Raw genomic sequence first — 14,877 nt, 5'->3', positions numbered from 1 at the left:
AAGCTGGAATATATGACAATATGTAATTGCTCACAATCACCATTTTTCATTAAAAGAGCCACATGCTGCCCCAAACTTTTGACAAATGATGCCAGGTTTTTTTGAACAATCACCAGAAGGTAATTTATTTCTGAGGATTCCATCTACAGAGCAGGAAGGGAAAAAGGTTCTGTCAGGAACATACTTTATGAAATAGAATAGCCATAAAGAACAATGGCTCTGATTAAATTTAGTTGTAAACTGACTTCCTGCAGCTGCTGAAAGTGATCTCACTCTAAGAATTTATTCTGAGTTCAGGCGTGATCTGACAAACATGGCCCTTTGCATACACATTTGTCCCTCCTCTAGTACCCCCAAATGATTCACAGCCATGTACGGATAACTTTGAGATCAGTGATTTACAGCATTTGATAACCAACAGACTAAAATTATTACTAAGCTAATCTAATCAATAATTCAAGATAAATATACCCACACAGTCTGTTGTGTAAGGTTCTTTACTACCAAGATTTCTGTTGTAAATTCTCTTTTAAATGTGCTAATCATTTCTCCCTTCCATCATTTTGATTCAAAGATCCAATAGTGTTGGCCTGCCTACAGAGCTCAGTCATTTGACTGCATAAATACTTTTTAAATAGAAACTTAAAGGAGCAAATGACTGAACATTGTACAGGACACTTTGTATGCTAAAGCACAGTGAAAACTTTATTTTCTGACTGGGCCTAAAGTACTTGAAAATAGTGAAAATGAATCTCAACACTGACAAAAGTTGTCACAGGGAGGTGAAATGAACTATTTCACATAGTAAAGTTTACTGACATCATAATTTATGCTCAGATACTTGACACCAATTTATTCCATAAAAACGACACCAATTTATTCCATAAAAATGTGTATGTATTGTCTTATCTTATAAAAACATCTAACATGATTGACCTAGCATTTGCAAAATTTCTACTGATACAGCAAATGCCGACCCTTTGTATGAGTTATTTCAATCGTTATATAATCCTCAGTGTTGACAACTTCAAGGACTTTCATCAGTTTTAATTAAAATAACTAATACACTTCCCCCAAGAAGCCCTTGGAGAAGCACTGACAGTGGCCAACTCAAAGGTAAATTCAGGAATGAAGTGCTTTGTTGTTTGGCTTTCGCTGCTGTGGTGAGCACCATCATCAAAAGCAGCCCCGAAAGGACAGAGTTGATTTGGCTTACATGGCTGGATCACAGTCTAAAAGTGAGGGAAGTCAAAGCAGAAACTCAAGAAGGGCAAGAGTCTGGAGGCAAGTCCTGTGGGGAAGTTTCTGTATGCTGTGAATAAGTGTGGCTCCCATCGGATAATAAATAAAGCTGTTTTGGCCTATGGCAAGAAAGCTTACAGCCAGGTGGGAAATTCAAGCGGAGATACAGAGAGAAGGGCAAAGTCAAGAGAGGTGCCAACAGACTGGTAATGCCAAAGCCACGTGGCAACATGTAGATTAAATTGGAATGGGTTAATTTAAGATGAAAGAGCTAGCGAGCAAGAAGCTGAAGCCATATGCCTACAGTTTGTAATTAATATAAGCCTCTGAGTAATTATTTTATAAGTGGCTGTGGGACCACAGTGGGAGAGATTCATCCGGACTGCTGGGCAAGGCAGGACTGGAGAAATTTCCATCTACAGGCAAGAACTGGTGTAGAGGTGTACAGTGCTGTTTACTGACTTGCTCTCTATGGCTTGCTCAGCTCGCTGTCTTATATACCCTAGGACCAACTGCCCAGGGGTAGCACAAACCAAAACGGTATATTCTTAAATCAAGGAAATATCCCAACAGACTTACCTACAGGCCAGTCTTACTGAGGCATTTTCTCAATAAGTTCCCTCTTCCCAGATAACCCTAGCTTGTGTGATACTGAGAAAAAGGTAACCAACACAGATGTGTTAACTGTGCTGAGTGCACAGACAAATGTATGGTGCCCCATTCAGTAGAAGACTATATACCAGCAAAACCAGCAAACTACTGATACACATTAATATGGGGAAGCTCACAAACTTTTGGTAAGGAGAGAAGTCTGACCCAAAAAACCACGAGGCGTAAGAGTTTGTTTTATGACACTCTAGAAGGGCAAAAAGGTCAGGGGCCAATTATAGAAGGACAGGAGGCATACATAATATATAATATGTAATAAATAAATACTATATATATACATATACATATATATACACATATATGTATATATATATATAAAGGATAATAAACATTTTTACTCTTGATTGTGGTGGTGGGTACCGAACTGCCCACCACTTCAAAGACAACTGAACTGCAAGTTTACAACCAACTTTATCATATAAAATTATAGCCAGCAAATGCTGAACAAAATAAAAAGAAATTAAAGGTCAAACACTACATCTTCACTCCAACCATAATTTGAAAAGTACTTAAAATCATTCTATATTACTCTAAGGATGTGCATAAGTCACTGATGCAGGGGTATAGTCGAATTTTTCTTTGGGCCCTCAGCTCACAAATAACAACACAAAGACTTATTATTAATTACAGAAGCTCAGGCTTAGCTTAGGCTTGTCCCACTAGCTCTTATAACTTAAACTAACCCATTGATGTTAATTCACCATCTGTTGTGTGGCTCGTTACCTCACCCCTCCATACTGCCCACGCTGCTTCCTCTGAGTCTGGCTGGCAACTCCACCTTCTTCTTCCCAGAGTTCTCTCTCTGCCCAGAAGTCCTGCCTATACCTCCGGCCTAGCTAATGGCTGATCAGCCTTTTATTACACCATCACAGCAATCTTCACACAGTGTACAACTATCCCGCAGCACAAGTGTGTGTGGCTGTCCCCTGAACTTCCTAAGGTGTTCACCAAGCTATCTTGTGGCTCATTATACTGTACCTCTTTAGAGGGTCATTCTGAATCTTCATGGCTTATGCACTATTTTATGATTAGTCAATGTAATATGGCTCATCAAAATTTCTCTAAATACTCCACAGACAGTGATGCCTTCCTGAAACCCACAGCATAAGAAATGGCTGCCCAAGTACCTGAACTGGCCATGTATGTTTGTTACACTAGTGTGGCAATACAATCAGATTGAATCCAATGTATCTTACTGCAAAATTCCCAAACTGAAGTAGCTGCTATGTGCCTTGAAATAAGCAAGAGGAAAAATGGTTAAGTTACTCATGACATGTCACTAGTTCCTCTGAAGGTGTAAAGAACACTTGTACCAGATGCCTGAGTTAGTTATGTTGGTAGATGCTTTAGAAGCTGTTTTAGGACAGTGGTTTCCATGGGTGTTTGTTTAGTTACATATTTGTTATTTTTTGTGTATGTGCTCTGCACATGTTTGTGCCCATATGCACATGTGTGTAGGTGCACATGGAAGTAGACGCATGTGGAGGCCAGAGGTCTGTCTAGTGTCTTCCTTCACCTTTTTTTTTTTTTTTTTTTTTTTGGCATTTGTTCTTTTATTTGTTTGGAGTATTGGGGAGCATGCCATGGTGTGCATACAGGGGTAAAGGACAACTTGAGAGATGTGGGAATAAGGGATCTAACTCAGTTTGTCATGTGAGTACTAGGAAACTGAACTCAGGTCCTCCATACTGATTAAGCTGTCTCCCAGGTCCCAGTTATTTCAATTGTGTTTTGATCTTGGTTTAGCTGGACAGTTTTATAGGAACAAGTGAAGCTACCACAGTCATCTTCTGGAAAGAGTGGCCAATCTGCTGACAGGAGAGTTGCAAGGGTAGAAAAATTTGAAAGTTTGAAAAGAGAACTTTTTTCAGTGCCTTGTGCATTCTAGAAAATCACCTCATCACCGAGTTATATTCTCACTTAAGGGAGTGAGAGAAAACAAGTCCAGGATGTGTTTTGCTTTTCTTTGTAAATGAGTCTGCCTCTCAGTCCTACCACTGAGTAAGAATGTTCAGAAGTGAACATTTGAATGAACACAGGGGCATCTTTGAGATGCTTGTCTTTTAAATCACAGTAATCGTTACTATACATCTCACCTACCTAAAATAATGTTTTACATAAAATTAAGCAGGAAGACTTCCTATTCAGGCATTTACTCTGAGAAACAAAGATGAAAATGATCCTTACAACTTCAAACACCCTTAGAACACCATCAGCTCAGAGCTATTTCTTACTATTCTGCAAATGAGCCTAAAAATCTCCAACTCCCACAAAATCATAACATACACACATACACACCCTTCACACTTAGCACTGATGTTGATACTGTATGCTGTTCCCAACTATTAATGAATTCAAATGTGAGTACCTTGTTCAGAATCAGATGCATTTGATAGAAATTAGAATGCAGAATAATGTAGCAAATCTGTTAGAAGTGAGACATAAACTAATTTTTAGATCGAAAGCATTTAAATTATGTATAGTGTATATACAATAACAAAATTATGATGCATATAACTATGAAACATTTCTTCTGCACTAATATACTTAAAATACCTGATTTTATAGTTGAGAAACCCCTTGATGAAAAATAGCTTAGCCTTAGTGACATCTCTGTTGAGGTATCAATAAAAAATCATTAATTCAATAAATTTTCAGATGCTCATTAGTGCACTAGATATTAGAGGCATGCAAAGATGATTAACTGTGATTACCGTCTTCAAGCAGTTCACCACCTAGTGAAGGGTATAAAGCACATCTTCACAAGATAAAATGAGAGAGTAAATAATTAAAAAGCATTATGCAATGTTAAGGAGCAATAGATCATTAGAAATTTATAATCTAGTAAAGGACATAAGTCCTTACAACTCTAAATCAAGGTAAAATAGGAACGGGGTGTTGTGATTTGTAGCCAGTATCACAGTGAATGAGACAAGCTGCAGCGGGCTGGAAGGAGAGGGGTGCTCAGATGCACACACAGCATCAGCCCATCAGTGGCTACAGACAGCACTGCTACAAGAAATGCTGGTGTCCTCCATTAATACTACCCAATAACCAGCACAGCACAGGATCTTCAAGCACTGATCAGTCTGGTCAGAATGGAGCCTGTGTAGCTCCAATGTGTACAAGGTAAGCTAGGAGTTGAGACCCAAGCAAAATCAGAGAGAAGAACTGCATGGCATACTTCAGACAGCTCTGTTTGTTTACAAATGAAAGGATGAATTAGAAATATCTGGAAAGACAACCTTGGCTCAAGGCGTTTAGCTTTTACCAATGAGACAAAGGGTAGTCTCCCTCAACCCCCAGCCACACACAGGCACACGCAAATATGCACCCATATACACACTCCACTGAACTACCATGATCTCTTTATGTCTCATAATTTACTATACTGAATATTTTCTCTTCATATAATTCTACAGCATAATACATTTATTTTTCAGTATGGAAGTCTAGCACACAAACATGCGTTAAATCATAGCATCTTCAAACAAACCTGTCATTGTAATTTGTCTCATTCCTCCCCCTCCCACCCAACTCACCATCTTCCTACCCACTCTCTTCTCTATCTGCTTCCCTTTCTCTCTCCAATGAATCCCAACTTCTACTTTCTTCTATTAGTTTACTTTTATGTATATGTGTGATTGCTTATGGTTATATGTGCACCCTGTGTGCCTTGTGCCCACAGATGCCACAAGAGAGCACTGGATCACTTGAAACTGGAGTTACAGAGTGTTGTGAGCCACTTGATACAGGTGCTGGGAAACAAATGAGTCCGCTTCAAGAACAGCAAGTGTTCTTAACCACTGAGCAATCGCTCTAGCACAGTGGTTCTCAACCTTCCTAATGCCGCAATTGTTTAATACAGTTCCTCATGTGGTGACCCCCAACCATAAAATTATTTTAGTTGCTACTTCAAAACTGTAATTTTCCTACTGTTATGAATCATAATGTAAGTATTTTTGGAGATAGAGGTTTGCCAAAGGGGTCCTGACTTGAGAACTGCTGTTCCCATCAACTTTTTTTTAGTGTGTGTGTGTGTGAAATAAAAAAATAAATAAAATCACCAAACCTAAAGACTTGATTTCAATTCCTGGAACCCACATGGAGAAAAGAGATAAGTAACTCACAAAAATTATGCTCTGACTTCCACCCTCACGTTGAGACCCACACAAGTGTGCACACATACACTAAATAAGTAAGTAAATAGATTATTTAAATTATGTTTTAACAATTTTTCAATAAGTTAGGTGGTGACTATTGTGAGTTTATATCAGCATCTACTATTTTGTTACACTGGGCTGTATGTTTGTTGTCATATCAACACTAAGTTGATTTGCTACTGTGGCTCTGTAGTACAGTTTGAGATTGGTTACTTTGCTATCTCTGTTATTGCCCTTTTTGCCTTGGGTAGCTTTAGCTATATATTTTCATATAAATGTTAGGAATGATTTTACTAGCTTTATGTTGTAAGCCATTGATATTTTGATAAGGATTTCATTGAGTCTATAGGTTTCTTTCAGTGTCAAAGAAAAACAAGAATCTTCCAAACCACAAAGTATTAACTAGTAAGAATTAGGGCAGAAATTCATTTTATAAATTAACTTAATTAACAATAAGTGGAATCCATCAAAGAGTTGATTCTTTTGGATAAAGGGAGAGAGTATTGAAAGAGACATCCTGATGGGGGTACATTTTGGGGTCAGGTAGAAATCTGGTGCAAGGGAAACTCCCACAACTCTGTAAGGATGACCCTAAGACTCCTAGTAATAATGGACAAGTAGCCTAAACTGGCCATCTCTGTATTCAGATTGGTAACTACCCAATTGTCATCAAAGAGCCTTCCTCCAGTGATTGATGGAAAAAGATGTAGAGATCCACAGCCAAACATTGGGTTGAGCTTGAGGAATTCTCTTGGAGAGAGGGAAGAAAGCTTGTACAAGCCTGGGGGTGGTGGTCAAAGTCATCACAAAGGAACCCACAGAAACAACTAACCTGGGTTCATAGGAGTTCACAGACTCTGGACCCAACAGCTAGGGAGTCTACAAGGGACCTACCTAGGCCCTCTACATATGTGTGGAAGTTGTGTAGCTTTATCTACTTGTAGGACTCCTAGTGGAGGGAGCAGGACCTGTCCCTAATGCTTTGGCTGGCTTCCAGGAACCTATTCCTTATACTGGTTGCCTTGCCCAGCCTAAATGCAAGAAAAGGAGCTTAGTCCTACCTCAACCTGATATACCATGGTTTGGTGACACCCATGGAGGCCTGCCCCTTTCTGAACAGAAACAGAAGAGGAGTGGTTTGGGAGGGTGGGAGGGGAGGAGGAAGGGGGAACTGCCTTTGGAATGTAAAAATAAAGAATAAATTTAATTAATAAGAAAAAATCATTATTTAATATTAACTTTCAAAGAAAAGGAGCTTTGTTTATCAAGCTTACACTCACCTGAACAAGTAACTGCAGGCGAGTGAATAATATTCTCTATTGTCTCAAAGGGGAGAATCAATATGCAGACTTAATGAGGCTCTTTGCTTCTTAGGAAGAAATAAGTACAGATACTTTAATTTTTTTTCTTCCTACCCACTATCATACTGATTATCATTCTTTGCTTTCACGATAGAAAATTTGTATGTTTTTTACTGTTCATCAAAACAAAACCTGATAACTGGAGGTAAGCTGCTTTTAGGACTGAAGCAAAGGCTGATAAAACTGAAGTAACATGACTTGGACTTGTGGTATTTACTAAATGGAGTAAGTCATACACACAACTACAGATACTGCATGGCTAGACATACATAAAGCATCTGAAATACACTGATGAGTGAGGGACGGAAGCTTCCAGAGGTGAAAACATCACAGGTTAGGAGCTCAAGACAGTGGTCACAATGACATGGCAGTGAAACAAGACACAAGCTCAGAGACCTGCACTATAGTGTGTGTCCACACTCAACAGCTCTATACTCCAGGCTCAGCAGTGTGCTGAAGTAAGTTCATGTTTACTGCTTGGATGACAACAGAAAGTCAAGGTTGTGTGGAAGGGGAAGGTACCTGCGTACAACTGGAGCGATGAGTGGGAAGAGTTCCAGGTTTAATACCAGCCTGGGCTAGACAATGTGTCCAGGCTAACAAAGGCTACATAGAGCCACACCCTGTCTGAGACTCAGCATTTACCTTTCAAGGTTTTAGAGCATTAGCCCAATGTTCTAAAATTAGGTAGTGTGAGAGAACATTAGATACAGCTCCTTTCTTATAATGTGTATTTCTAGTGCCTAGCCGTGTACTTTCTGTGCTCCACAAATACTAGTCATTGCATTTCTACTAACTGAAAACAGCTAAAGCCAACAGCTACTTACGAGTCTTCCTTCTCAGGGCATCTAGAGGCATCAAACCCAAGACTCCATGCCACTACTGTGCAGAATGTCTTCCCTTGGTGCTCAGACTGTATCTCCTTCAGCTTCCCTTGTAATCTGCTGTCTCCCCTATACATGGGCCCAGCCCAGTTCCTAGCTGGGGCGCTGTCTCCTGAGGTCATACAGCACTGCATCCTCCTGAGTCTCCCAGAGGGTTCTGCCCTACCTCCCCTGCCACCCTCAGTCCTCTCTCTCTGTGGGTCTGTGGAGGAGCAGGCACAGCTGCCAGGCCTAGCAAGGCCTAAGTGGACTTGGTCTTGTTCGGAGGCTCCCCATTCCCTTACTCCACGGGGGCTAGCTTTAACCTAGACTGATGTTCAGAGGCAGCATGACAAGAGGCCTGGGTAACACCTCAGGCCCCGCCCCCAAACAGAAAGGAGAAGGGCCCAGAGAGGACTTGCACAGCGTTGTCTCTAGATAAACCTACTTCCAATCATCAGTCTTCTTTTCTTCTACTTCAAATGTATAAATGTTTTATGTTCTCTTCAGCGGGAGATAGTTCTTTAAAAATCCATTTTTTTTTGGTTGCATAATTACAGGGCTTTACAGAGTGGATGTGGTTGTTAATGAATAAACATATGAAAACAAGACCAGCCCAAGCCTACAAACTGCAATTTAGCTTTTTAAAACTCAAGAGATTTTATTGTTTGTTTGTTTGCTTTTGCTGTTGTTGTTATTTTGGTTTGGTTTTCATTGTGCAAGTTTTTTGTTTAAAAATACAATTAAGAGGAATTACATGCAGTCACCTGTATCCAATTAGTTTTACTCGTTAGGGGTTGGAAGTAATGAGATTTATTCCAAGGATTTAATTCCCATGCAAGACAGTTAGTTTCACTGATCACTAATAGGGACTCTACCCTTCCCCAGGCCAGCCATGTCCCAAGGCAACAAAACAAGAATCATTGCAAACATCATTAGGCCCCCAAAATCAATGAGAATTAACTACATTGCTTCACTAAACAACTTCATGTGTAGACAAACAGTTGTAAGATAAATTGTGTACAATTTGGAATGTCTTCTATAATATTATTTGTAAATATAGTTGGACATAATAAGACCTTTGTTCTAGCACATGGGAGGTGGATCTCTGTGAGTTCAAGGCCAGCCTGATCTATATAGTGAGTTCCAAGACATACAGTGTGATATAGAGAGACCCTGTCTCAAAAAACAAAACAAAACAAACAAAAGAATATTTATAAATAGGATGAGGAATACTTTATTTATTTTGAAATTAATTAAAATAAAGGCAAAAATAATGGTTCTTCTTTCTAAAAGCTACTAAGCTTCTGCTTTTAAATACAAATAAAAGTGTTCTATTAACTTTGTTACCACTGCCTGCCTAAGCCAAAGAAAATAACCAAGACAGACATTTGTAAGTTTTCATAAGCATTCTAGATGGTTCTCATAACTAAGGGACAGGTGGAAAGTGGCGGGTTCATAACTTCTCAAGTTCTGCTTTTTACTATGTTCCTGAGCTGTGTCTACCATTAGAGAAACAATGTTTAACTGCTGGCTACTTGACAGCTACTGCAGGCTACAGGCATGGGATAAACAGTACCCAGTTTATAACCTGAGCCCCCATGCCCTATTGGGAACTACATGCTGAGGCACTTTCTAGAACAACCTGGAGGATATTTCACACAGTGTCCTTATCAGGTATTGGAGTGTACTATTAGAGGAAGCTGTGAAGTCATGCAGCAAGTGAGTGAATGAGATGTAACCGTTCCGGGCTCTCACGATCATTGTCTTTTTGATAACTGCATCCCACCCGGTCTCCACACATTAGCAAACAGCATCTGATATCAAAACAATAACAACAACAACAACAACAACAAAAACAAAAAACACAGCTTCTCCATGGAAAGCAAGCAGCTGCTCTCCACAGCAGCTCTGGCACCAGAAAGCTGAAGTTAAACATTCTGATGTCACAAAGAGAAATACATGATTTCAAACCACACATGTTTAATGCCCACACAGGGCCTGTTACGCTATAATATTTTTATTTTTGTTTTGGAAGAGAGTAGGCGGTTTCTCAAATGCCAACCATTTCAATATAGCTACTGACACATATGAGAATGACTGAACCACATTTCACAAATAGCATACTCACATCTATTCCACGAAATCTCATGTTTCCAAATGAGTTGGGCCACAAACATATTCACAACTGAACTAATCTGAAAATCTCTTTCTATCAAACATATTCTCTCACCGAAAAATATCTCACCAGACAAGAATCAGGAAAACAACCCAATGCAGAAAGCAAATCATTAAATAAACTCTCTCTAAACATGTAGGTATGTAACTCAGAAGTAATTAAGAAAGAGTAAGTCCCACTTAGATTTATTCAACACTAATATTAAACCTCACATCTTCACAGCAGACTACATATTTCTTTTCTAGGAGTCCAGTTTGTATTCATTTAAAGTGTTTTAATACCAACATAAATAGCCAGTTGATGTTTTATTTTAGCCAATCTTCAAAGTCCTCACAAATTTCAATATTTGGTAATGTGACTTAATGAGGCTTTAAAGTAACAGAATAGGATTTTAAAGAGAAGAATAGAGATGATCCTAATTCTAAGAAATCTCATTCAACAAGAGAAATAATACATCGTGGTTACACAGCTCAGCCCTTCTCATAGAGGCTATTTCCTATGATGAATATGAAGGAAAAGAAACAGTTGCTATAAAAAGATTACAACTAAGGGCAGCAGAAGTGAGGGGCGAGCAGACACTGATTTGCAGGAGCATACCTTTCTCTCTCCCCTTCGGTGAGGTCATATAAGCGGTTGGCACCTCCATCAGCACAGGCTCTGAAGAGCGCTTCAAACAAAAGAATACAAATCATTTCAGTACAAATGGCAAAGCACAGTCTTCCTCTCCTGAGAACATCACTGGAAAGCAAACACTCAGAACACAGTCATGCTACCCCTGGATCATAAAATTCACCTTATGGCACTTCTGTCTTTATTACAAGTGACTCTACACAGCAGGACAAAACCACCCAGAGACCCTCTGTATCTTCTTCAGTCTCTCTGAACCGAGGTGGAGTGTGTGTAGTGCTAGCCTGTTCTACAATGTGCTGACTTATGAGAAGACAGGTTCATGCTCATGGCAGGAAGCAGGACACAGCTTCTGATAGTTGCTCTGACTCCATTACCATGCTGGCTTTGGACTTCTACTGGGAACAGGGTGATTTCAGGTGACTCACTGTTCTGTCTCAATGTTCTGAGTCTTGTTTTGTCTTCTCTCTGGAAACACTGAAGACCTTCCTTTTTTCATCGAAGTTTTGAACTTCAAAACAGTACCTAGGTGAATTGTGCTTCCCAAAGCTTAAGACGCATCCCTTTCAGGTTCTGAATGAACCTTAGTTATCTTAACCCAATTATTTCCCATTCTCCAGTGAAACATATCCATAGCTAGTCTTACCTGTTCTCAATCTTTCTCCAAATGTTTCATTCTTATTTTCCTTCTGTATGTGACCAACTACTTCAACTCTGTCTTTCAATTTGTGAAATCTCTTTTCAATTATTAATAACATTTATTATATAAAACATTAATAATAATTAATATATTATTAACAATAATATATGCAAATAATATTAGTTTTACTATTACTATTTTAAACTATTAATCTAATTTCAATAAAGGTCCTTTATGACATCTTGTTGCTAATTTTTAAAGTTTCTTTTTAAGTAAAATAAAACAAGATAAATCAAAAACTGACACATTGGAATTTGAAAAAACAAACAAACAAAAGGGAAAGAGCCCTAGAGAAGACATAAGAAACAGAGACACACTCATGCTCACACTCAGGAATTCCATAAAAATACGAAACTGAAAGGCATAATATATATGTAAAGGCCCTGGTATGCTGTGCATGCTGCCTGGGTCTCTGTGAGTTCATGTGAATTTTGATCATGTTGATTTAGAGAATCGTGGCTTTATTTACTTATTTTAAAAAATCTTTGCCCTAGGGGTTCAGATCAAACTACTCTTTTATTCTGTGGAATATGAGTAAATGCAAGATACTGGTGATTTAACAGGCTATCTTGGCAGTTTCTTTAATATACCAAAGTCTTGCCTTCTGCCCTTACACAACCACTAAAAGCAAAGCCACTAAGTATATTAATTACTTTTTCATTGTAGATTTATACAAGAGTAATCAGTAATAATGATGCCATAAATCCAAATGTATGCTGTCTTGCAACTTCCCCCACCTATGAAATTAACCTCAGGGGTGAAATGTGACCAGATTATTTGCCAAAATATTACATGACTAGCTTTACACCCAGCTGATAATGGAGCCTTGACTCCTACCTGCAGGTTTCCACTCTCTGTATTCCTCTCGACAGCACTATCTTCCAGGCCCTAGGAGAACAGTCTAAATTCTGCTTACAGCACTCACCTGCTTTCCTAGTCCAAAACTCCAGTGTCTGCCACACTAAGTCAGTAGCATGAGAAAATGTCTGGGACAGGAACAGTTTCAGAAGAAACAAACTACCCTGTTGACCTACTTCTTCCTTTTAAAACCATCCTATCATCTTTCTGTGTGCAAATCTAGCTATATATTTAAGAAGATTTAGAATGTTTAACTCAGAATTTTGATGTGCTAACATCAGGAAAGATAAGGTAATGAGTATCTAACCAACCCTATGGACAGGCACAAAAGCCGATTCATCAAAGTTGATTTTCCATGTTCCCCGTTACATATGAAATGAAATACAAGCCACATGTATAGAACACACTCATTTTAGCTTGAGCTTCTTTACCTATTCAGTATGGTCATTAAACAATTAACAATTTAATAATCACATGTGATCATTCCTATAATTCATGAACACATTCAGAATTCAGTAAATAGTTTTCTGTTTTTTGTTAGAATTTTTAAAAATATAAAAAGCTTACATTCTTAGAAAAGAACAGCACAAGCTACTATGAAATATTAAATAAAAACAAGAGTTTTTATAAAAACAACTAAGAGGGATGACTAATTTCACTAACCACCCAAAATACTTTATAAGGACTGGAACCCAGGCTCATATTATGCCAAGAATATAACTAACAGAAGAACATAGAATTTGTGGCACATTTCCTACATGTCAAAATCATCATAAGCGAAGAGGAAGAAATGATCTCACATAAAATGTAGTATAATATCACTCGCTGGGGAGAATAAAAAGACTGATTAATAGAAACAGATGGTAAATGATCAGTAATTACCCTTGGAGTATAAAAAGTAATTCTCCATAAACAAAATTAACAAGTATATGAGCTCTTTTATGTAACAATTTATTTACTAAAGCAATATAAAATGTAAGAAATAGTGTTTAATTGATGAAGATTAACAAGTAGAATGATATCAATTTTCCATATATTACACAGCAAAAAATCAGCTAACTTCAACATTTAAGTCTTTTTAAGAGTCAGGGGTAGAGCTCAGCGATAGAGTGCTGATCAAGCATGTGTGAGGCATAGTTTTGCTCCCCAGTGACATCATAAGCAAATAGGCACATTTACATTTGGTAGGCATCCAGGCTCTTTGCAGGAGAAGAAAACAGAGTGAGAAGCAAATGTGTGTAATGTCCTCTGGACTAACAAAAGCTTCAAATGCAATGAGCAGTCAGAGGTCAGCTTCAAAGGACGAGACATAAGGAATGCATTAACACATCCAGCTCAGCTAAAGTTCCTGTTATTTTTGTCAATCAAAAAGTTCTAATACTTGTTACTTCTAATAACTATATTTAATTTGATGGATTTAGAGCAGTTTATGAAAAGCAAAACACTTAGTAACTACATTTATTGATGATTACTAATGTTTTAAATGGAAAACTGAGCAGGAATATTCATGAGGAAATGCACAGACTACCCTCTCATTACACACGAGTTAGGAATGGGAATTTATTCCATCTGAAGGGAAAAATAAATCTATTTTCAAAATAATTTGATTCCCATAAGGTACTGCAAAAACATTCTTTACTTTTTAAAGCTTTATTCACAATAAAGTTTTCAAATTTTATAAGTATACAAATAGAATTACACTTAAAAAGAAAATATTTGAAGAGGATAAACAATGCTGACACATTGTTTGGGTTCACATATAGCAGTTAGAAAAATGTGCAACACATATAACCAACAAAGGGAACGGCCATGTAACAAGACCAGAAGTGGAGGGCACTCTAGAGGAAGAGCAGATAAATCACAATAATTCGGACCAGAAATGTTCATTCATCATAATTTAAATTGTCCTAAGAATTCCTGCATGAGTTATCTCTTAATGTAAAATGTCCGTTAGCTTATACAGCGAAATTTTTGCAGGTTGCCAAGTAATGGTTGAACAATTCTTACTATGCTTCAAGTTGATAAACATGTGAAAACTCAAATACACTAAAAATCACTGGAGCAACTTTTCTATTTCAACTATTCTGGTATGTTAAAGATAACTTTAAGTGTTGTTTTTTACCCAGCATTTAGCAATATTTACAAAAAAAAAAAAACCCTGCATTCACAATTACAGGTAAATTGTCTATTTCAAAATCTTCTGTTGAATAAAATT

At 38.0% G+C, this 14,877-nt stretch overlaps 1 protein-coding gene across 5 annotated transcripts in view; it reads right to left on the bottom strand.

Annotated features, from left to right (window-relative positions):
• The window catches only part of Tpk1 (thiamin pyrophosphokinase 1), a 334,542-nt gene that overhangs the window by 217,635 nt on the left and 102,030 nt on the right, over positions 1–14,877 (bottom strand). For 4 of the 5 annotated variants that reach the window (XM_028876442.2, XM_037203607.1, XM_037203606.1 and 1 more), the window contains one exon: positions 11,075–11,144. In XM_028876442.2, coding sequence (XP_028732275.1) covers positions 11,075–11,144 — 70 coding nt within the window. Of the gene's footprint in view, positions 1–11,074; positions 11,149–14,877 lie in introns of those variants that run through there. The other variant, XM_037203608.1, reaches the window with a different exon arrangement.

This window comes from Peromyscus leucopus, chromosome 3, assembly GCF_004664715.2.
Source record: "Peromyscus leucopus breed LL Stock chromosome 3, UCI_PerLeu_2.1, whole genome shotgun sequence".
NCBI classification, from domain to species: domain Eukaryota; kingdom Metazoa; phylum Chordata; class Mammalia; order Rodentia; family Cricetidae; genus Peromyscus; species Peromyscus leucopus.
Note: the sequence above shows the minus strand (reverse complement) of the source record. Positions and strands in the feature narration are given on the sequence as shown.